The sequence below is a fragment of the Rhineura floridana genome, chromosome 2 (assembly GCF_030035675.1).
Source record: "Rhineura floridana isolate rRhiFlo1 chromosome 2, rRhiFlo1.hap2, whole genome shotgun sequence".
Lineage (NCBI taxonomy): Eukaryota > Metazoa > Chordata > Lepidosauria > Squamata > Rhineuridae > Rhineura > Rhineura floridana.
In genome coordinates, this window is record NC_084481.1 from 183,358,113 (window position 1) to 183,383,368 (window position 25,256).

Here is a 25,256-nt window from a genome sequence, read left to right on the forward strand (position 1 = left end):
GCAAGGAAGCAGTCAGAAGGTTGCACTCTCTCTATGTGGTGCTACTGGGCCCACAGAGAGGGTGCATATGAGAAAAGATAGAGGTGTACTCCTGCAAAGAGTGGCCAGTACCTTCACACAAGCTGTACAGAGAGTTCATATGAGTTAAAAGCTACCCCATTCACCCTCCTGCTCTGCATTTGGTGGTGGTGCTAAGCTCAGTCTTCATGTGGCCTGACATGAAGTGAGGGAGCCGAGAAAGTAGAGTATCCCATAAGCAAGGGGTAGCCAAAAATCTGGAAATGGCAGCACAGAATATTCAGGGCAGGTACAAGGCATTTTGCTGGCTGAGGCAAAAGGCAAGATAGTTATTATATGAGAAAGGACTCGATATGCGTACCAAAGCCCACAGAACGCCTCCACGTGAGGATGGATCCTAGGCCTTCTCATGGTCCCCAAAATACCATGTAGCCAGGATGAGTTGTGTCCACCAGGCACACTGACAGCAGCTTAGCCCACAGTGGAGGCTGGGTCGTTAGGGCAAGCGGGGCATTGCCCCACCAACCTCAGACTGCTCTCAACTAACTCCCCTGCATGCCTGCCCTCTTACTTTCGAGCCTTATCCAGGGGGTGGCACCGCCTGTCAGCTTCCTCCTTAGTCTCCGTGTTGCCCTTGCAGAACTCAGTGGGGATGGGGCAAAATTAGAACTGTTTGGCCCTGCCTGTAATTGGCTGGCTTCCGCCTATTGTTAGCCTTCCTGCCTTCCGCCCTACCAGTCCCAATGATCACCAGCCCCCACGACCCTCGCGTGTGTTTTTCATGCGTCAGCGAGTTCGTCTGAGCCCTCCTGCTCTGTCTCTTTGGAGAGCTGCACTTATCCCCAATGTGTGCCCAGAGACCGAGGGGGGGGGTTAAGTAGGTAGAGCCGGGAGCGCTCACTGTTTCTTGCTCACCTGTGCTTTCTCTCTGGGCTGAACAGTAGGCTTACTCCTTCATTTCTGCACATGCCCGAGCGAGAGGGCAGACAAACGTTTAGAGGCAGCGGTCGCCATTCCTTGCTTGTTTTCCTGGGCGACAGAAACCAAACCAGCCCTATCCCACTTGCTCTCCAAGCTTGAGGGATAAGAGGTGTTGCTGTGGACTAGCCCACCCCTTCCATGGGCTGCTGTACTTCAACAACTGCTGGCCACCGATTAGCATCAGCGGGCCCTCTTGGGATGGAGGGCGGCGGGAGAGGGTCGCGGCGGGAGAGGGTCGCGGCGGGAGAGGGTCGCGGCAGCTGCCCAACGTGACATTAGCCCTGAACGCTTGCCTCTGCACGGGGTTAATCCGCCTGTACGCAAACTCAGAACAATACTAATTACATCAGCCTAAACAGATGCTAAAGACCAGGTCTGTAAAAACCGATAAGCCGCATTTTTCGCTTGTTTACGGCCTCCCCCTCTCCGCTGAGCCCACACCGCTTTCCTTGGAGGAAAGGGGGCTGGACTGAGGCGTGGCTAAGGAGGACTATTTGCAGGCGCTCAGCAGCGGGGGTGGGCTGCAATGGTGACCCGAGCTTGTGCTTCAGCGCTGCAACTTTTTTCCGCAGGATAACGTAATGACGAGAACAGCCTTGCAATGGCTCCGGCCTGGCTGGGGTGGAGCCGTGAACTCGGTTTTCTCCGTCCGCTTTCGGGTAAGTGACACGCGAAGAGCCATGTTTCAGTTAGGACTCTTGGGGGAGACTGGAGAGGAAGCTTTGGGACGTAAAAAATGCGTTGTGGAGTAGGACGGCCTCTGTTATTTCTTCCTCTTTCCCCTTGTGCTTAGGCATGCCTGCGGGATGCTTCCGATATATTATGTTTCTAACTTATGGGGGCTACTAAATAGTCGTTTGTATGGGCTGTGAAATCCCATTGGTGCCTGGCCTCTATTGTAATTGTGGGCTCAGGTAATTAGCCTAGATAGAATTGTTCCCCATAAGCATATTCAAGGAGCCTGTGCTTTTATTAGTGCTTTTCTTAATAAGAATTTTCTCTGATGTGGGTTAGCCTAGATACTATTGTTCCCAATAATCATTTCCAAGGCCAGGAATCATCTGCCTTTAATTCTAAATAAGAATTTCAAATGATGTAGTATCTCAAGTGTAATGGAAGCCTATTACTTCAAAGCACTTAATTCTTCATAGTACTTTGGCTGATCATTAAAGTATTTCCTTACTGTGACAAACGAACTTTGTAAGATTATTTTAACCCTCAAGTGTGCAAATATAACAAGGCCATATTGGCTTTGTGCCCTTGGCTGTCTGATGTATAATACATTAGTGTGCATTCCTTCATATCTGCTTAGCAGTTGATAAAGGAGTTCCATTGCTATTTACTGTTACTTGAATGTACAAATCTTAGATGTATGTCATTAGCTTTCTAATAATCATCTTGTGTATATGTCATTGTTTCATACATACATAAAAGGAGTTAATTCAAATTTAAAAACAGAATATGCAACCCCACTTATTGTTATGTGCCTTCAAGTCGATTACGACTTATGGCGACCCTATGAACAAGCGACCTCCAATAGCGTGTTATAAATCATTCTGTTCAGATCTTGTAAGTTCAGGTCTGTGGCTTCCTTTATGGAATCAATCCATCTCTTGTTTTCCCTTCCTCTTTTTCTACTCTCTTCTGTTTTTCCCAGTATTTTATTGTCTTTTCTAGTGAATTATGTCTTCGCATGTGTCCAAAGTGTGATACCCTCAGTTTCATCATTTTAGGTTCTAGTGATAGCTCTGGCTTAATTTGTTCTAACACCCAATTATTTGTCTTTTTCATGGTCCATGGTATCTGCAAAGCTCTCCTCCAACACCACCTTTCAAATGAGTTGATTTTTTTATTTATCTGCTTTTTTCACTGTCCAACTTTCACATCCATACATAGAGATTGGGAATACCATGGTCTGAATGATCCTGACTTTAGTGTTCAGTGATACATCTTGGCATTTGAGGACCTTTTCTAGTTCTCTCATAGCTGCCCTCCCCAGTCCTAGCCTTCTTCTGATTTCTTGACTATTGTTTCCATTTTGGTTAATGACTGTGCCAAGGTATTGATCATCCTTGACAAGTTCAATGTCCTCATTGTCAACTTTAAAGTTATATAAATCTTCTGTTGTCATTAGTTTAGTCTTTTTGATGTTCAGCTGTAGTCCTGCTTTTGTGCTTTCCTCTTTAACTTTCATCAGCATTTGTTTCAAATCATTGCTGGTTTCTGCTAGTACTATGGTATCGTCTGCGTATCTTAAATTATTGATGTTTCTCCCTCCAATTTTCACACCTCTTTCATCTTGGTCCAATGCCACTTTTCGTATGATATGTTCTGCATATAGATTAAACTAATAGGGTGACAAAATACATCCCTATGTCACCCCTTTTCTGGCTGGGAACCATTCATTTTCTCTATATTCTGTCCTTACAGTAGCCTCTCGTTCAGAGTATAGGTTGTGCATCAGGACAATCAGACGTTGTGGCACCCCCATTTCTTTTAAAGTATTTCATAGTTTTTTTATGATTTACATAATCAAAGGCTTTGCTGTAATCTATAAAGCACAGGATGATTTTCTTCTGAAATTGCTTGGTCTGTTCCATTTTCCAGCGCATGTTTGTCTCTGGTACCTTTTCCCTAAATTGCCTTAAAAGTTGCACTGCACAATACATTTTTAATGGGTGGCAGTGGGGTTGGTTTCAGTGATATTTATGTGCTTCCAAAAGAAGGGTGGTTTTTTTACATTCTACTCATTAACAGATATATCACCATTAGTTTATCATACTAATCTTTACTTTTACTTCTCCAATTACTTCTTGCACCACCATCTAGAAGCCATATTTACATATAAAGAGTCCATGCAAGTACATACATATACACCATCTGCAGTGTAATTCTTTCACATACTTGCATGGAGGCATTTGTCCATATTTTCTGTTCCACATACATCTCTCAGGGTTTTCATCACTGCCTCCCGTTCTCACTTTCCCTCCTCTTTAAATAGCAAATAATTCTATCTACACCTCACCTCACTGTAAGTTCTGCTGTCACTAAGCCATATGTGTTTTACTTGCTTTCTTTTGCACACACAGATTTTCATTATCTACTGTTCCTCATATGTATTGCCTTCTTTTATGACATATCCCATGCTCTGTGAACAGACCCAATCACACTGTAAAGTACCCTATATTCCTTAATTGCAAGCATTCCTCTTACACTTAGGAGAAGTGCAAGAAGAAAGCTTGCAACTAAAGAATGTGCTTTGCTGTGGGACCGGGTCTGTTCACAGTGTCACCAAATTAGGCAGTGACGATTCCAATGACAGACAAGGCATAAAGGAAGTTATCTTGCCTCCTGAAGATCCTGGGGGAAAGAAAAAAAGAGCACATAGACAAGTAGTCGAGAGCATCACTAGAAGTTGGTCTACTCTATGTAGCTTAGGAAGGAACACAAAGTATACATAGATTGAAAGATTCAGTGGTTGTAGTACAGAATCTAAGATCGTTTGCAGTGCCACCCTTTCCTCCCGATCACAGAGAAGAAGAGAACCTATCTCATCACTAGCCAGTATGAAACTTGTCAGGAGGCTGCTGTCTCTTTAAGAATTATAGCTGTCTCCGAAGAATCTTTGCTGTTGTCGCTGCGGAGCCCCAACGAGATTTGCCTTCTCAACTATCAGCCTAGGACTTTCCTGTCTTCCTGGTTTCTACGGACAAAGACTAGCAGAACCCAACGGGCTTAATGCCGCAGCGACTTCGCTCTCTACGCAGGTAGATTATCAAATCCTGGGACCTGTTTGGGTCCCCTGTCATTGCCGAAGAGGTACTTCCGACTCGGCAGTATCCATTTCCGTTGGGACCTAGAAGTGCCTCTCTGCGCGTCTCCTCTATTGTTTTAACTGTTTTGCGACTGAATCATGCCTTTGATATATAAGCTGTTGCCTTCAAATCTTGAATAGATTTTTTTTGCTTCAGAGACGCCACTCAGGAGATTTTGATGTTTAAATTCGAGGATTTGAAACGTTATTAATGGCTGGTAATCCCTTAAGGCTAATACACTTAATGGCTGCAAACCTGGAAAAAATTGTGAGCTTTCTGAGTTATGCTCAGTTGTAATTTTACACATTTCATTAGTGTCATGCTTGATATATTGCAGTCTTGCTGAATTCCAGCCAATGCTAAAGACAGTTGTCAATAATTTTTAACAGGAGAGGCAGTTGTTAAAGGTTTTGCTCTATTTTATTCAAATTTTAATAAGCTACAGAACTTGGTGTATTAAAACAGTTTATATTAACACTTTCTTATTTTTTTGTTTTTGAAGTCATCAAATGCAAATGATGATGTCCTCAAAGAAAAGCGTAGTAGAATCATGGCTAAAGGACTTCCAAAGCAAAAACCAATTCAAGGAGTTAAGCAAGTATTGGTTATAGCTTCTGGCAAAGGAGGTGTTGGAAAGTCAACAACTGCTGGTAAGTCTTCTGTGTGTTTTATTCAGTATACTATTCCCTTAAATTTGCTTGTTGATATAAGTCTGTGGATAGTAATTAGTAAATGACACATTTTAATAGGGCAAATGTATATCAAGTTCTTATCCGTGTTCTAGCGACATACATATATAGTAGATCTTAAAAGCTTATTTAATTTTAATTTAATTTGAAAATCCTTTTTTAAAAGTGCTGTTCAGTATGAAATCTGAGATAAGCAGAATTTTCTTCTTGCTATGAACTAGGTACAGCTTGGAATGCACACAGCTGAAACTAGTGCAAGAATTATATTGGGATATAAGAGCTACATTTGAGAAATTATTCTCACATTCTATTGAGTGGGTCCATTTGCCTGCAGAACTACTTGTATTTCAGTGTTTGTAGAAGGTGAACGAGTTGTCATTTTTTTTTATTTAGGCAAAATAGAGTTAGAAGGACTAGATAACACTAAAAAACTAGAGACCCTAATAAAACTAGTGTTCATTTTCTGATACTTTAAAACTTCCTTTTTATTAGCTTAAAGAGTGGTTTCTTGTTGATTTACTCATATTCAATGTTTTGATGGTTTTGCCAATCTAAGGGTGTGCAGTGGTACCCGCATGCTAGCCTGGGAGTAAGCTGCATTGCACACAGTGGAATTTATATCTGAGTCAACATGTACTAAACTAAAACTGTTTAATCTAAAATCCATCATTTTGTCACAAAATTTAAGATGAAAGTAGCTCTTCATTAAAATTCAAGTTATTATGATGGTGAAATAATTTTAAGCTCTTGGCTCGATTTCGACAGTAAATTAAAAAGTCTACAGTGCAATCCTATGCATGTCTTCTCAGAAATAAGTCCCAATGAATCCACTGAGACCTGCATCTTTTCTGTTAATTGCTGTTTCACAGGCAGACCATTCATGGTTGACAGCAGAGAAAAATGAAATGCATTTTTAGGATTGTCAGTGACTGATATTTTTTTTGTTAAAAGATGTTAGTATAAACAAAGTTGTCAGCAACCCATAATCACTAGACAGAGAACTGTGGATATGTTCACTTATTGTGAGTACAGAAAGGTGAAAACTGAATTTATTCCTTCAGTAGTCTACTGTAACAAGTAAACAAGCTACAGTAATGAACAGTTATCAGTATGGGAGTGTGAACTGTATGATATATGTTAAAGTTATGTTACTAGGAGATGGCAATGTTTAATCAGTGAAAGCAAGAGCTATATATTCTTGTATTCATAGACTGAATTCATTTAAATCCAGACTAGTGGTCTGGCATGGCATATTCTCCTAAAATGTTAAGTATGTATTTAAAGTTAAAGAACAGAATAATGCCTTCTAATAGTAGATTTCTCAGAAGCCTATTCCTATTTTATTATTTATATTTTATTTAAAATATTGTTAGGCCATCTTTAAAGGTAAAAAAGCCCTCAAGACAGCTTACAAGGGAAAATATGCAACAAAATACTTTGTGTAAATTAATAAATAAAGCCAGCAGTAAACAGTAAAACAGTCAGATCAAAAATATTAACAGTCAATAACAAAATGCAGCTAAAACCAACAATAGCTCAACAGGAACATCTCAAAGTAAGACTAAGGAAAAGAGGTGCGTCTTCAGATTTTTCTGAAAGGCCTGTTGCAACAAGGTCTGCTGGACCCCAGATAGTCAGGTATCCCAAAGATGTGAGATCACTGCGAAGAAGGTCCTTTCCCTAGTGCACACCACTCTTATATGCTCCCAGAAGTTGCTGATCTTAATGTGCTGCTGCCATTTAAAGCAGATAGAAATGTATGCCTTGCCTATTATGCTTGTCTGTTTGCAGATTTGTAATGATTTGAGTATTCTCTAGAATCTTATCTACCAAACTGAGGAAATAGTTCAGTAGAAAGATCAAACACTACCATGCAGACTGACTGTTGTCCATTGCAGCATTATTGGTATCTGAAGTTGTGTTTTAGTTTGATGTTTGAACCTTCTTGATAACAAGTATTTTGGAAAGGGAAGGTGGGGAAAAGAAAGATATATACTTCTCAAGGAACTCTTGACAGGTAGGTGTGTATATCACACGTAGATTATAAATACTGTGCAAATAGTACACTTTTTTGAGACATACTAAAGGCTTGAGATGAACTGAGTAGAAAAAGAAAAACAGTGGATTTCATACACTTCCAAACAAACTCTTCAGATAGCTATTATGATTTAGGAAGATAGTTCTCTTGTGGATCAGTAGCTGATGTAAGAAACCTGGAAGTAGGGAGATAGGGATACATAATTTTCATTCTAAAGGAAATTATGCCCTGAGGTGTCCCAATGGGTTGTATTAGGATTTGTGCTATTTTACTTATTCATAAATGATCTGGAGTTGGGGGGTTATTTTTTCTTGGAAGTAATCTCACTTCTAAGAGGTTGGTTCTGCTAATTTTTGTGCTGTTCTTTTTTTTTTTTTTGTATGCGTGCCCCTCTTTCCAGTAAATGTAGCCCTTGCGCTGGCAACAAATGATTCGGTAAGTAACTATTTAACCATCTTAATAATTGACCTTTAGTCACAGATGTTTAAAAATGTTGCTTCTGGGGGGAACAAAATAATGGACTTAATTTCAGTAGGTGGATTCAGATAATAAAGTTGAGAGTAGACACTTTCCCCCCAGCATGTTTGCCATTAAGAATCTTAAAAAAAAAAAAAAAAAGGAAATGATGATTCTTCACTGTGATGCTAAATCTCTTGGACACTCCTTGTGCTTTTCACGCTTGGAGTAAAATCATGGGTGGGAAAATCTGTGTGTTTTTAAAGTTGCCTGTTTTTTTTAAGTTTTAAAGTTAAAGAGATTAATCTCAGGATGCACATGTGTGTTTTGTAGTCAACTTGAATTAAAGTTAAATCATTTTCTATGGGCAAAATTCACTATGAAATGATTGCTAGACTCACTTATTTATGTGTTTGTTGAAGTATATTTGTAAAATATAGCTATACTATAACTATAAATCATAATATTACATTTTTGAGAGTTCAAAGCAGTTCATGTACATTGCATCAGAAAATCCTTACAGAAACCCAATTCTACAGTTAATTAGGGTTGAGGCTGAGAGATACCAACTTGCTTAAGACCACTTCGGCACAAGTCCCTTTTACATGTTCAGCCAAATAGGCATACAGGGGAAGTGGGATCGCAGCTGCTGACTCCGCAGCTGCTCCAGTCATATGTTCAGGAGAAGGTGTAAAAGATCCCATATCTACAAGCTGTATGGTAGGCTTTGTCCATGTAATAGACCTTGACTGTTCTAGGGGCCATAATCCCGTGGACAAAACTTTTGAACACTCAGTGCTTTTTTTGTGATGTTACTCACTGGTACAGAGTACCAGCATCTCTTTTTGGCTGCCCATGGCAACCATTTTGTGCTGGCAATCACAGCACTTTTATGAAGGTATGAGTACTGGCACCTCATTTTTTTACAATCCCCTCCAAACCCACTGTGTACGCTCTTAGGCTGTTTCATGCCTTCCTTGTATGTACATATAAGTCAATAATGGAGTTAGAAGTTGTGATCTTGCTGTGCTATTTTATTTCAGTTATTTAGTTTTACACTTATATCCCATCTTTATTTCAAGGAGCTCAAGATGGCATACTTGATTGCCCCCTTCCTCATTTTATCCTCATAACAATCCTGTGAGGTAGGTTAGGCTAAGAGACAGTGACTGGTCCAAGGTCACCCAGTGAGCTTCATGGCTGAGGGGATTTGAAGCTTGGTCTCCCACCACCAACACTCTAGCCACTAAACTGTCTCTGTGTCAGATTTGCTTAATATGTTTTTAATAATATTTTTAACCTTTTTAAAAAGTTTTTAAAATGTTTTTAACGCTGTTTTGTTTTAATGTATTTTAAGATTTGTTTTTATGATGTTTTAAAGTGTTTTTAGTGCCTTGTTTGCCGCCCTGGGCTCCTGCTAGGAGGAAGGGTGGGATACAAATAAAATAAATAAATAAATAAATAAATAAATAAAACACTGGCTTACTCATCAACTGAATATGTGAAATAGGCAAGAGATGAGATTTAAATTGGAGATTTCTGGTTCATAGCTAAGTCTCTAAGGGTGGTATTCAACTAAACTCCTGTGTTATGCTAGCAAAACGTCTTCAAGTAGCGCAAGGGATTCCCCCCTGTCCTCCCCCAGTGCGTGCCCTGCACCATCCCCAAATCTGCTCTAGGGTTGGGAGAAACCCCAGAACAGATTTAGGAGGTGGGGTGGAAGAGAGGGGGGAGAACATTCAGTCAAGGAAAAGTTCAGTGGTCATAATATCCCTTGCTGGCATTTAAGGAAATAATACAAAATCCATGTGAATGAATCCAAAATGTTTTTGGAATGTGAAATATTTACAGCAAATATACCTAATATTAAAATGAAGGTGTCAAATCAAGATTAAAGTACAGAATGTGAATTTACCAGTGAAAAGTTCTTGATCATCTGTCAGGTTTTCAAGGACTGGAAAAAAAGGGAGAATGAGGGGAAACAGCACTTGAGAGTAACCTATGTTGCATTAATATTTGATACAGAAGTACATTTTTAAAGTCAGTGTATTGGAATTAATTGCTTGATTGACACTAATAGGAGTCACCTGGCAAGTTCTCAAACACTGCATAGAAAACATTTCATAATTAATGCCAAGTGGTATTGCAGGGGGTGCAATTTAAGATGGTGATACAATAGGTTTAGCAAAGTAGCAAACAAAGAATCATCTTAGTTCACAGCAGATGTATATGCGGTAGTTCCGCTTCTGCACCCCTCGAATAAAACCTCATTATCTTATTAAAACAGTGTTTTTAAGAACATATGGTGATGTTGTAATTCCCAAGTACTTGCAGATCACAAAGGTCTGCATGATAAATGAGGGGCATGGAGTAGAATGGTACAGGGTGTGGAAACTAGGCAAATCACTATTCTCGTAGGAGATAATGCTAGCTCTTTTCAGTCGTTCCCCCTCACTTCCCCATAATTACCATCACATAGGAGCCTGTTGGCCACCACTCTCTCTGTTGCATCCTTGTTGGCTTCATCGCATTCCACTTGTTGGGAAAGAATTCCTGCCTGCCACCCTTTGTGTAGGTGTCCTCTGGGATTTAGAACCCTTATCTTTCTTTTGACTTCACTGTTTACAATTCCTCCCTGCCCCCCCCCCAAAAAAACGCGCACACACCTCTGCAACTCAGGATAGTCCATGAAAACTTATACCACAATAAATGTGTTAGCCTTTAAGGTGCTGCAAGGTTCTTCGTTTGTTGCTTGCCCTGTAATTATATTTCAACCAACTAATAATATGCAAGGTAAATTGAGGTTATAGAGTTGCCTTTGTTTATCTTTAAAAAATGATGGTGCCGTATTTAGAAAGGTTTAGAAATACTAGATTTGTTCAAAACCTGAAGTGGATCTTGTGCATCAGTGTGAATTCTTAATTTTGGTCGCAAAGACATTTGAAGTACCAGTGCTAATGAGGAGAAGATGTGAATCTGAAAGAACCTACAACAGGAATGGGGAACCTGTGGATGTTGCTGGACTACAGCTACCATTTATTTATTTATATATATTCATTTATTTTATATATATATATATATATATATATATATATATATATATATATATATATATATATATATATATATATATATATATATACACACACACACACCATCCTCAAAGCTCTATAACTGCCACCTTGGTAATAGCATTTGTATTTTAGCAGCTGATGAAGGTGGAAGCTGAAACGTTTTGTTCATACAACGAAAACCTCTGTTTGGTTAATCACAATTACATTCATATATATTTTTAGGTGATTAACGGAATCCTTATAGGGATCCAGAGCAAGCTTGAGTGAAGTTCTGTTTGTTGCTTTCACAACTGTCTGGGCGGTTTACAGTAACTAAAAACATTAAAAACAAATATACAAATTTAAAACACATCTTTTAAAACACAATTTAAAACAATTTAAAAACTCATGCTAAAATGCATGGGAGAAGAGGAAAGTCTTGACCTGGCGCCGAAAAGATAATAGTGATGGCGCCAGGCACACCTCGTCAGGAAGATCATTCCATAATTTGTGGGCCACTACTGAGAAGGTCCTCTCCCTTGTTGCCACCCTCCCAGCTTCCCTTGGAGTAGGCACCCAGAGGAGGGCCTTTGATCCTGAATGTAGTGTACGGGTGGGTTTGTATCGGGAGAGGCGTTCCATCAGGTATTGTGGTCCCAAGCCGTGTAAGGCTTTATAGGTTAAAGCCAGCACCTTGAATGGAGCTTGGAAACATACAGGCAGACAATGCAAGCGGGCCAGAATCGGTTTTATATGTTCGGACCATCTGGTCCCTGTTACCAATCTGGCTGCTGCATTTTGCACAAGCTGCAGTTTCCAAACCATCTTCAAAGGCAGCCCCACATAGAGTGCATTGCAGTAATCTAATTTGGAGGTTACCAGAGCATGGACAACTGAAGCCAGGTTATCCCTGTCCAGATAGGGGCGCAGCTGGGCCACCAGCCGAAGTTGGTAGAAGGCACTCCGTGCCACCGAGGTTGTCTGAGCCTCAAGTGACAGAGATGGTTCTAGGAGAACCCCCAAGCTATGAACCTGCTCCTTCAGGGAGAGTGCAACCCCATTCAGAACAGGTTGGACATCCACCATCTGGTCAGAAGAACTACCCACTAGCAGCATCTCAGTCTTGTCTGGATTGAGCCTCAGTTTATTAGCCCTCATCCAGTCCATTGTCGCAGCCAGGCACCGGTTCAGCACATTGACAGCCTCACCTGAAGAGGATGAAAAGGAGAAATAGAGCTGGATGTCATCAGCATACTGATGGCAACGCACTCCAAAGCTCTGGATGACCAAACCCAACCGTTTCATGTAGATGTTGAACAGCATAGGGGACAGAACTGACCCCTGTGGAACCCCATACTGGACAGTTGAGGGTGCCGAGCAATGTTCCCCAAGCACCACCATCTGGAGCCGACCCGCCAAGTAGGAGCAGAACCACCGCCATGCAGTCCCTCCCACTCCCAACTCAGCCAGTCTTCCCAAAAGGATACCATGGTCAATAGTATCGAAAGCTGCTGAGAGATCAAGAAGAATCAACAGAGTCGCACTCCCCCTGTCTCTCTCCCGACAAAGGTCATCATACAGGGCGACCAAGGCTGTTTCCGTGCCAAAACCAGGCCTGAAACCAGACTGAAATGGATCCAGCTACCATCATCCCTGACCATTGGCCCTGCTGATGGGAGTTGAAGAACAATAACATGTGGAGTGCTGCAGATTCCCTACCCTTGGCCTAGAATGTATTGTGCATAGAAATGTAGCATTTTTAACCTTTCTAAATACTGCACCATCATTTTTTAAAGATAAACGAAGTGTTATTGGGAAATTGGAAAACTATAGATACTTAACTTGTGGTGAATTTAGCCTGGTCTCAGGCTTTGCTTTCTCTTTCCTGAAATTACATTCTTGGGGGTTCTGCTGCAGATATGAGCTTTTCTTTATCTGTCTAATGGAAAGGGCTTGCTGATATTTCCGAATGGCAGCCAGCATTGGAGTCATTATGCGGTTTCAGGTACTATCGCTAATATTCTTATTTTGCCTGTTTTTCAGGGCCATATGTTTAGTATTAGGCTTACACATTTCAGCTTGCCTGGAATACACTGGAGTGTCTTAAGGTGCAATCACATTCATACATACTGAACTGGATCTTAATTATTTTAGGTTTTTGTTATACTGGGCAGTATCCAACTACTGCATTTTGTCAGCACAAGGATTTAAGCTTGCTCCACGTAACTTCCCTCTCCTCCCCTGGTGCATCCACTAAATCTGTTATGGGGGTTTGTGATGTTTCTGATTATATTGTAAATATGGTAAGTGCTGTTTATATAGAAGACATATGATAAGTGGAGTGAAAGAGGAGGGGGGAGTACATGAGCAGTAGAATGCTGGATGATTGGCTGAGCGTTTGAACGGCTGGGAGTATAAATGGAAGAATGACAGTTGAATCTGGAGGTGGTGTTTAGAAGGTTTAGGAGGGGGTGTTAGAGAGGTTGAGAGAGAGGTTGGAGGTTTGGTGGTGTGGAGAGTGAGTTGGAGTTCTGAGGCAATTAGTAAGAAGTTAAGTACCTAACAGAAAATAGATGAAACCATACGCTTGTGAAACATTCCTTAAGTAATCTTGTTATTTCTGATATTAAATAAATACTTGTTTGGTTTACCAAAGGCCTGATCCTTGGCTGGGGGAATATACAGACCAGAAGGGAGGGCAAGGTAATTACCAAGGCTGAACAGAAACTGTATCTAATGGTGGCAGCGCTGAAGGGAGAAATTGTAACAAGTCACGTATCCAGAGCAACCCAGAGTTGTATGCTTTAAATATAAAGATACAAGGGGGTTGGGAACAGCATAGGCACACAGTCACAAAGTAACAAGCTATAGAGAGACTTAGGCAAAGTCTCTGGGAGTTTGGGTTACAGAAAGTGACTGGTGGTGTTGCCTAGCAGTGGGATCTAGGGAGATCTGTGCTGGAGCTGTAAAGGGTAAGAATAAACCTGACGTTCCTGTGAGAGTTTCACAGGTGGTGCTGGGGAAGGATGTCACAGGGTTCCATTGTGCAAGTGATGTCCAAGTGCTGATGGAACAAGTGAGTTAGCGCTACATTAGATGCAACCTACTATCTTTTGTTCCTGTATGCCCATAAGATGCTTCCAGATAATGGTTTCTTGTGCTCTTGGTTGGATGATTTCAAATGCTTTCAAAAGTAGTATGTTTGTACTTTTCCTATAATTTTCCTATTCTCAGTGCCATTGTGGTCTAGGGAGATATGTATGCTGGATGTCTCTCGTTGTTCAAATCTGCCATATTGACATGTCTGTAATTTAATATGGGGGTGTGCAATACTATAGTTGGCTTTTCGTAAGTGTCTACAAAAGTAAGGTCAGATTCTAGAGCTGTTCTTGAGTAAGTTTATTTATATGATAGCTTCTCAGTATGGATAAAATAATTTAGCTGATGGAAGATTTTGATTCAGTAACAAATGTAAATGTCATCCAGGCTAAGTATTGCTTTAAGCAAATGGAGCATTTGGTCCAGTCATGGGCCAATAGATCTGTAACAGCTTTGAGTTACCAAGTTATTATAGTTGGCTTAGTTAATTAGCGACAAGACGGTGCAGTCTTCTAGAGCTGTACTGAGATTGCTAAATCTTTGTTGCTTTCCCCCTGAAGGTAGCAGGCTTTACACTATTATTCCCCATCTTAATTGCCTGTTTAGTTTTGACAGGAGATTTCTTTTTTTAAATCCTCAGAAATGGCAGTAACCAATTCCTTTCCCCTAGGAGTCTTCTAAGGCTCTTTTGACTTTTCTGCCAGGATCACTCATGTTCACGTTAGGGCAAATCTTTATAAAAGCTGCATTCGCCCCAGACAATTTATTATAGCAGAAAGAACTCTCATTAATAGAAGCCAGGCATAATACATCAAGACTGCTTGTTTAGGAACACAGTATTTTAGTGGGCAAACACCAGCTGTGCATGACTGAGGATGGCACAGATTCAATAGGGGAATTGTGCTTATGCTGTCATTGTGTGGGGAAACTCTCTAGTCAACCTGTTTTAAAAATTCCTTTTACTAAGGATTGTGATCCTGCCAAACACTTCTCTCTCTCCCCCCCTTTACCATTTTTGATTGTGACTGTGAAAGAATGTGAGAGCATGCTTAAGGTTCTCACAAAACAGATGGCAAAAATCAGTTTTCTGTATCAATAAATGTACATAAATTACAGCAAAGCCTTCATCTATTTAGCACTGAATATCATACCTTATGGGAGAAATGACTGCAGCTATTTGTCTGTGCAATCAGCATAATCTTGCATAAGGTGCATTTATTGCATTTATATTGCATTTATCCTGAATTTATATTGCATTTATCCTGAAATACAAAACATCCAGGTACAACAATCTGTAGTCTGCCTTTGGAAAACCCTCAAGTGAGAGAGGGAAGTCACTGAAGGGGTGTGTGTGAGTGTGTGTGTGTGTGTGTGTGTTTCAAAGAGGAAGATGGGAGCACTCTTGTCTATTTTTATATCCTGATCCCAAATCCACTCTAAGCCAGACTGCCTAACAAAAATGCATGCGTGCACACTCATGCACATACCCTGAAGGCTGTTCTGTTCTTTCTATATTCTGTAATATATTCATTTACTATTCTACAGCCTGCCTCGCAGGGAGCAAGGAATGTATTTATTTATTTATTTATTAGATTTATATCCCGCCGTAGGAGCCCAGGGCAGCAAGGATGTTAGTAAACTGGCTCCTTCCCAACTCAGAGATTTCACTTACAGAGACCAGGCAGAGAAGTCTGAAGAACTGCCATTGTGGCATATGTGCGCATGCTAATAATTTTAAAAAGGCGTATCCTCAAAAGGCAAAACAGAAAGAAAGCAGGGAATAAATACTACCAGGAATAGATACCAGAAGATCAAAACCAGGCCATTTTCAGTAAAGAACTCAGCTGTAATAGACTGGCAGCCAGCAGAGGGAGCTCTTTTCACCATTTTTCTCTGACCATGACATCATGAAATAATTTTTTTTAAGAAATCCACACTCAACTCTTATTAGCAACAGAATCAACTTTAAAAACAGAAAATAGGGGGAGCAGAATAAAAAATAATAAATATTCCTGTTTCCAAAAGTGGATACAGACTTGCAGATTGACAAAAATATTTAATAAAGTATTATTTTAAGTATTAAGTATTCTGTAGTATATTAGTTTGATCATAGTTTGATATATATATAGCCTTGTGCTTGTTATGCCTGCCTGCCTTTTATGTGGTTCAAATACAGTGTGTTGAATTCTTGCAAGAGTTAAAAGGGAGTTAAAATGCATCCCTGTTGGGTCTGTTTCTGGAATTCTAGTGTCAGGATCAAAAGTTGGGTCTAACTTTTGGTGTAGGTTTAGTGATTAAGGTGTTGGACTGTGACCTGGGAGACCAGGGTTCGAATCCCCACATAGCCATGAAGCTCACTGGGTGACCTTGGGCCAGTCACTGCCTCTCAACCTCATGAAAACCCTATTCATAGGGTCGCCATAAGTCGGAATCGACTTGAAGGCAGTACATTTAGATTTTTAAGTTTCATTAGTGTACTTACGAAGACATACTAATACATAAATGGATATTTCTGTGTATGAATCCCTTCTGTGTTTCCATAGTTAGAATTTATGGGAACATTTAAAGCAAGGGTGAGGCACTTGTGGTCTTCCAGATATCATTGGACTCCCATCAGCCCCTGCCAAATTGGCCGATGATCAGAGATGATGAGAGTTGTAGTCCATGAGCATTTGGAGAGCCACTGGTTCCCCATGCCTGATCTAAAGTTCCTTGAAAACTGGATCCTGCCCCCAGAGGGGTTTAAGTATGTGGTGAAGTGAAAATCAAGGGAAATTCAACCAAGATGAGCAGAGCAGGGAAGCAAGATACATACAGGAACATAGAGGTAAACCCAAGGTTGGTCAGTTGATTTACCTTACAGTGTTCTTATGTAGAGAAGCAAATGAAAAAGCAGTGGGGCAGGGGGAGGAATTTTGTGTGGGGAAAATGGCATCCCCTCCCCTGTTGGTCTTCCTGTGATCCAGCAGGCAGTCTTCCATAGCTGTGTTTCAGTCCACACAGTCTGAAAGAAGAGAGTACAAGTTATTAAGCAGCTACTGAGGGATGCTTTTCTTTTCTTTTTCGAAGAAATAATCTCGAAATAAAACAAGAGCATCGCATGCCAATGTTGGCAAACATAGCAAGGAAAATAATAGGGGCTGGGGACTAAACACTGATTTCTTTATATCTTTTGGTGCCTTCAAGTGAAATAATCAAAGAACCTACATGGTCAGAGAATCACATAGATCTGGCGCACTGAATCCAATCTAGAAAAGTGTGAGGCTGATATTGGAACAGCAAGTAAGCCTATTGTTGATTGCAAGCTGATAGATACAGTCTTCTTGAGAGTATAAGTGATTTCTCTCTCTCTCTCTCTCTCTCTCTCTCTCACACACACACACACACACACACACACACACACACACAGACACACTCACACAAACTCAGAGGAGATCACTGTAAAATTGAACAAGTGAAAAATAGAAAAGAATTGGTGGAATGAGATAAATATCTTAATTTTTTGCTAATTCCTTTTCTTTTAGCTCTCACGTGTACACATATTTTTTAACATTCTAATTCTAAATATTTATCTGGTAAAATGAGTTTGCTAAAAATATCTTAATTTTTTAATATGATCATATAATTTTTTAAGGATATTTGAGCTGTCATATTTATTTGTTTAAAAATATTTCTATACTGCCTTTCAGCTCTAAATCAAAATGCCAAGAGGTTTTAATTGGCAGATGGTTAAATTCTGCAGGTCAGCATTTTCTGTGTGTTTGTAATGTACATTCTTCCTTGAATTAAATCTTGGCATGCAAATTCAGGACATAATTCTGCCCTTTCTTTTTTAAAAAATGTGATCCACCCATCAATTTTTCAAAAGTAGTCTATCTGCCAAAATGAGCTAAAGGATATTCAGTTTTTTTTCCAAAATACACAGCGATTCTTGAAGTCTGGTGGTTTGCAATAGTAGATGTTTTGGTAAACACTTCTTAAACACCTGATTAGTTGTTATGAACAATATTTTTTTCTTCCCCCGCCCTTTTTTTTTTTGAAAAAGCAGTGGGTCACAGGAAGGAATTTGGTAGGAGAACAAGGCCTAGGCAACTACTTAAGAATTAATCTTTTTGTCAATCAACATTTATACCTTTAAGATTAAGAAAAATATTTTTAAAAATCTGTTTGGCATATATGTTTTTGAGAATTGTGAGTTGAAAATAATCCTCCCTGCCCATTAAGAATAATAAGTATTTTGGTAGAAGAAGTAGAATGCTGTTAATATAATGTGGAAGTGAGGCTATGCTCACATGAACACATGTAAACAGTGGAAGTTGTTCTGGAGGGCATGGTTGTCTCTCGCACTGTTTATACCCTCTTGCCTTTATGTGGAGAAAATTTATGGAGGCCATTCTATGTACAAATGTTCTCCGAACAGGAAACTGTGGAAATCTCATGTGTATCTGTGTCAGCTCTACACTGCATCAGCAGTGTCGGGGGGCTGGAAATTCCTGGGTCTTTGGCAGGGAAGGAAAGTCCTTAGCCAGCAGTCGGGTTGTAAATCTGCCAGGCCTATCCGAAGCGTACTTGCCGAGTCAGAAGTCCAGAAGCGAGGTCAGTGGAGGTCCGGGATCAATTGCCAAGGAGGTCAGTCAAAGAGATGCTGCAGGGAAACTAGGTCTACACAAAGCCACGCCTGACGTTGCAGTCAGCAACAAGCTGCAGCCAAGGTGTGCCTTATAAAGAGCAGGATGGACAGCAGGTGTGAGCCCTCAGCGTTTGGGCCTTAAGGAGACAGGTCTGCCTCTCTTCTGCCTGACCTTCTGCTGTCTACGTTCTGCAGGTGAGGGGGGAGTATCCTGTTCACTGTCTGTGTCTGGCTGCAGGGCCTCTGCTGTCCCTGGGGTGCTCTGCAGCTGAGGGGCAGAAGGAGCTGGATTCTCAGGAGGCTCCTCCGTGTCTCCTGCTGCTCCTGGGTCTGCTGCTGTTACTCCCGAGTCATCCTCATCTGAGGAGTCCTCTGACGGGGCCATGACACTCTGTATGAAGTGTTGCCCATCAGAACTCAACTAAATGGCTAAGGGAAGCAGCCTGGTAGAGCTGCATTGCTAACGTGGCTTCCCAATGCTGTGTGTTGTTGCCAGTTTCCAAGAGAGGGAGGAGCAAGGCAGCAGTGAGTTTGGTACAGTGCAAGTGCAGTGGTGGGAGCATTGGATTGGCTCTACCGCTCCGTCTGCGCTTTGCTGAGCTGCCCATTGCCTTGCTGCTACTCTTGCTAATCAAGTTGGGAAACCAGGTCTGCAATGTAGCCCCACTCGCTACAGTTCATATTATGGCTCAGTTACTGATGTATACCTATAGGCAACCAGAGCTAAATTAGAACACATGTCTAGGGGAATAATGCTACTTTGCCACAAATAAATGGTACATTCAGGAAAATTATGAGGTTAGGCCAGCATTCTTCTCTGCCTTGATTTCTTGAAGTTGTAGGCGTCATTATTCACTGCTGTTGACACCTCAGTTATTTTAGCCCTTGGGACTACAGCAGTGTTGTCCAGAGAATCTCCAATGGCAAAACAAAAGTGTGAAGCGTTCACTGGAGAGAGAAAAGTAAGAGGTCAAAAAACCAGAATGCTCAAGGGATGAAACTTTATTCTGTGCACCAAGGCACTATAGTAAAAAAATTCTTTTATAAAAAAAGTTCCTTTTAGAAATGCAAGAGCCCAATGCGTTTCAGCTTGTGGATTCAAGCCTTCATCAGGGGAGAAATTCACTCTTCAACAACATATAGAGACCAACTTTCACTGTTTTCCATAAAACAACAGTGAAAGTTGGTCTCTATATGTTGTTGAAGAGTGAATTTCTCCCCTGATGAAGGCTTGAATCCACAAGCTGAAACGCTTAGGGCTCTTGCATTTCCAAAAGGAACTTTTTTTATAAAGGAATTTTTTTACTATAGTGCCTTGGTGCACAGAATAAAGTTTCATCCCCAGAGAATCTCCATCAAGCAAAAAATTACTCACTTTCGTTGCAATCCTGTGACTACTTACTTGCATTGAACACAGTAGAATTGACTTCTGAATAAACATGCATAGGATTGGGGTGTTTGTTCATTAAACTCATTAAATCTCTTCCCTGCCCTTCCTCCCAAAGGAGCAGCAAACAATACAATTAAAAATATAAATGAATATAGAAATTTAAAAAAGGTTAAGAATATCTAAAAATAGTTGCATATACTTAATAGCTAATAATTTCAAGTTTGCCGAGAACAGTACTTTTTGGGCATCAAATGCCTGGGCAAACAGGATTTTTAAAAATTACTCCTCAATGTCAATAATGAGAAAGAGATATGCACCTGATCAGGAGGGTGCTGCATAAATGGGCAAGTATTACTACAAAGTTGTCTCTTGCTGATGGTAGAGCCTGAGATGGGTGATTCTGAGGAGGTGTTCTTTTAGGTACTTGGGTCCAAAGCTGTTGAGGGTTTTGTATGCTAGCACTAACACCTTGAATTGGGCTTGATATCTCACTGGCAACTAGTGCCATGCTTTCAGGATTGGTGACACATTGGGCTCTCTTACTTATCAACCTAGCAGCTGCATCCTGTACTAGCTGCAGCTTCCACGGCAGCCCAGCCCCACATAGAACACTTTCCAATAGTCCATGAAGGACATCACTAGACCTTGGACCAGTGAGGCCATTTAGACTTTAACTGGCCCAACATATTCCCAATACTGAGTAGAGTGATATGGCACTTAGGCAGGGGGTGAATAAGAAGCCCTCAGAACATATTTTTCTAAAATGAATTATGCTTTTACTTAAGCTTTTAGTAAGATAAGAACAAATTACAGTTTGACAATGTTATTTTGCAAAAAAGTAATTTTATAGTTATCCATTAGAGGAAATAAAAATAAACATTGAAAATACAAACACCTATATCTATCAATACTTATCAATTTGCATTCTTCAGTTCTGGGTTCCTTCATTGTCATGTCCTGACTTCTGCTGCAGTCAACTGCTGTCTAGCACTTTCTAATACTTGAAGAGAATTGAAGTGTTTTACAGCTTTTCAGGTTTTTGACTGCATGGCTCTCTTTCTTTTCAGTTCTACAGCTATCTAATGCAGAGGTTTCCATACTGTGGTCTGCGAGCTCCCTGTAGGTGGGCCACACTGTCTGTGGATTTCTGGTTGGAGATGGGAGATGGGATATCCATCGCACTGAATGTTCTTATGGGTTTTTAATTGTATTTTTATTGTTGATTTCATTTCCTAAATTGTGATTTATTACAATTTGAGTTCTATGGAATTACAATTGCTACAGCAGGCAGAACAATCATTATGTGGTCCACCAAGATGCTCAGCAATTTTCAAGTGGTCTGGGTGGGGCAGGAGTTTGGGAACTACTGATCTAATTAGGGTTGCCAGGTCAGAAGCATCCCAAACCCTGAGATTTTTGGGGCGAGCCCAAGTGATGTCATGGGGTGGGTCCAAGTGATGTCATTAAGCATGATACATTAAGCATCAACTACAGTTGCTTGGCGCATACAATTCATACAAAAACACTTATCTGATTGGAAATTAAGATAGAAATCTTAGCTAAAAGATGGTACCTGGGTAGGGAACATTTAATCTAGCCAATTCACTTCTGGCAAAAATGCCAGTCACCAGAAGGCCATTGTAGAAAGAAAGGAGCCTAGTGTTGTGGAGATGTTAGATGGGAGCACTCAGGACTAAAGATGGATGTTCCTGAAGAGCTGCAATTCTAAACACGCTTACTAAGGGACTAAGCCCCATAGAACTCAATAGGACTTACTTCTGAGTAGATACGGTTTGGATTGTGCTGTTGGTAAAGCTTGACTAGGGATTCTCTGCAAAGATATTCATATCTAAGCAGGGTTGGCAGCCCCCTTCCTGGAATGCCCTGCCCCTACCTTTTAACATCCAAATTTCTTTACAGATTTAAGGCTTCACTTCAGAAACAGATCTGAGATATGAGTAACAAGATTCTTTACCCTTTTCTGTCTTGCCTGTGGGCTTCTATAAACTCACTTTATCAGCCAACCCAATTCCATTGAATATAATTGACAGAGAGAAAGCACACATGATTTGGTCTACCTTCATAGGCAGCAGCTTGGGAACAACAACAATTGCAGCCACGCTGCCCAGTATGTGAATTCTCTTTTACCACTATTGGACAAGAAACAAACAACAAGGTGCATCATCAGTGGGTTTAAGAACCACTGTTGTTGCTTCTATGGATGAAAGGGAGTGAGGATAAATGAGGATAAAGGTAAATGAAATGCAAATAGAAAAAGAACAAAAGACAGTGATGATTTCTTAAATGCAATGCCATACCAACCACAACAAAATTCCTACGAGTAAGACAGAAAACTAAGCATCTCACAACCAGCCAGGATTCCTAACCAAAAACCAAAAATATGAAAAATGAAGAAATACTTGTATAAGCATGACTATCAAATATATTGTTTACACAACCTGTAAAAATATTTATAGAGCAAACCTATATTTATTTATTCAGAAGCAAGTCCCAGTGTATTCAGTGGGGCTTACTCAAACAGGGACAAGTGATAAGCAACTTCATTCACGAAACCCAAATTCAGAATCATGTCACTTTAAGCTGTTTTGCAACTGTTTATACTTGTTTTTATGGTTATTGGGTTTTAAAGGGATTTATTTCTTATTGGGAGCTGCCTTGGTTTCCAGACTGCAATCCTACCTCACAGGGTTGTTGGAAAGATTCCCATATACACACACACACTGGAGATGTAAAAATACATACACCCCATATAGTAGTTTATTGTCAAAACCAGTTGATCATTACTGAACATTAAAAAAAATCAGTATTCGTTTCCTACATAATAAAAACAGTGACACCTAAGTAAGCCCTGCCTAATTGCTTTAAAAATAGGATTGTAGGGGGAGAGAAAGATATACAACACAAACACAATTCTTTCCTATGTTCACTCAAAAGTCCCATGAATTTACAGCACAATCCTAAACATGTCTACTCAAAAGGAAGTCCTATTGAATTCAATGGGATTTACTATGGGTATGTTTACTCTGGAAAAGCAAGTACTGAATTAAAGCTTCAGTTTGGGAAGTTTGCAAAACACTGCCGTTTTCAAAATTTAAACCTGTCTGACTCCTACACACAAGAGAGAAAAAGACTGAAAGCTTACTTATTCAATCTGTGAGATGTTCAGAAAAGCAGGAAGAAGCACGTTTCTGAGCCTTGGGCCAGTCACTGCCTCTCAGCCTCAGAGGGAGGCAATAGTAACCCCCCCTCTGAATACCGCTTACCATGAAAATGCTGTCCATAGGGTCGCCATAAGTCAGAGTCGACTTGAAAGCAGACATTTCAATTTGACTCTACATTTTTGGCTCTGTAATTCCCTGTCAGTCACAACCCTGATTTCTTATTGGCTAAAAACCTGAAGGGTAGGGATTAGAGCAGAATTTAGAGCAACTAAGAAATTGTGGGGAGGGGCTGATGTTTTGGTGTATATCTCTGGAACCAGACCACCTAGAAACTTAATTTTTTTTAAATGAAAGCTGAAAGTCTGGAGATTAAGGTGAGTCACCCAGAGACCCAAAGGGGACCACCAAAAACCGGAGTCCCCGGCTGAAAAACAGAGGTCTGATAACCTTAGATCTAATGCATATTAGCAACCAACCTTTTAGCCAATCAGAAGGAGAGCAGACTCCTGGTTAAGTTTCTATTTCTCCTTAATTGCAGGTTCCTAGGCAGTAGTATAGTGGTAAATTCAAAATTCAGAGTCCCTTCATGACAGTCACAGCCACACCCCATTATATAACAGTCTGGCCAAGCCTGACGACTGGTTTCTGCTTCTCTGTCATTGTCACCATTTGACTGTCCTTTCTCGCTGCCGGAAACATTGCTTGAATTACTGAATTCAGTGTCTACATGTTTACCTCCTGCTGCTACCAAACTGCATGATGAGGTAGATGGGATGTTATAATCAGGATCCACTATCTTTTCTGCAGTTTCAGTCTCAGTCTCCACAATTTGTCTTGGATTTTTAAAGTATGGACTAATGAAAGCTTGCTAGCAGTTGACACTCATTGGGCCCTGCATAACTGATTCAGAAAACTCTACAGCAATAAAGAAAAACACAAACTTTTAAAAAACTGCTGGGTGCACAGGCTTCCCCCCCCCCACTTTCCCTGAGGGCTTTTTGCTGCTGGATTAAGACAAAGCCCATTTTTCCTAAATGAGGGAATTCACCTTCTCTAAGCAGGCTTGGCATTCATTTTGCATGGGAATTTGCAATCTTTTGTAATTTGCCACCTTCTAGAAGGTAGGATGTGAAAGGACAGTGAAAAAAGCGATAAGAGAAAAATCAACTCATTTGAAATGTGGTGTTGGAGGAGAACTTTGCGCATACGATGGACTGCGAAAAATAATTGGGTGTTAGAACAAGTTAAACCAGACCTGTTACTAGAAGCTGAAACTGAGGTTATCATACTTTGGACACATCATGAGAAGACACTAGAAAAGACAATAATGCTGGGGAAAACAGAAGGGAGTAGAAAAAGAGGAAGGGCAAACAAGAGATGGATTGATTCCCTAAAGGAAGCCACAGACCTGAACTTACAAGATCTGAACAGAGTGGTTCATGACAGATGTTCTTGGAGGTCACCGATTCATAGGATCTCCATAAGTTGTAGTCGACTTGAAGGGACATAACAACAACAAGAAGAAGGTAGGAAGGGATTTTCCACCTCCTTCTCCTATCTTCCTGTGTCGCTCCTTCCTTCTTCCACACATACCTAGAATGTTTGGAGGGAGAAACCAAACATAAAACGATTGAAAGTCCTATTGGTTCACAAGTGTGTTGACCTATTCTGTATTAGATGGCATATGTAGTTTTGCAAAGCTACTTGAAAGAGTTGTGTGGTCTTAACCATTATTCTAAAACAAATATATATTTTAAAATGTTTAAAGATACCCCTGTTATTGATTACTTGCATTTTTGCACTCAAGTACAATGTGGTGTAGTGGTTAAGGTGTTGGACTACGACCTGGGAGACCAGGGTTCGAATCCCCACATTGCCTTGAAGCTCACTGGGTGACCTTGGGCT

The 25,256-nt window shown here is 40.5% G+C and overlaps 1 protein-coding gene across 9 annotated transcripts in view; it reads left to right on the forward strand.

Moving 5' to 3' along the window:
- Nucleotides 1–790: 790 nt before the first annotated feature.
- NUBPL (NUBP iron-sulfur cluster assembly factor, mitochondrial) overlaps nt 791–25,256 on the forward strand; it is an 84,617-nt gene continuing 60,151 nt past the window's right edge. The window contains exons 1-4 of one of the 9 annotated variants that reach the window (XM_061611596.1): nt 791–895; nt 1,572–1,658; nt 5,317–5,464; nt 7,942–7,976. In XM_061611596.1, the coding sequence (XP_061467580.1) occupies nt 1,581–1,658; nt 5,317–5,464; nt 7,942–7,976 (261 nt within the window). In that variant the 5' untranslated portion in view covers nt 791–895; nt 1,572–1,580. Of the gene's footprint in view, nt 896–1,257; nt 1,373–1,425; nt 1,659–4,444; nt 4,767–4,965; nt 5,082–5,316; nt 5,465–7,941; nt 7,977–25,256 lie in introns of those variants that run through there. The other 8 variants (XM_061611597.1, XR_009760712.1, XM_061611600.1 and 5 more) reach the window with 8 other exon arrangements.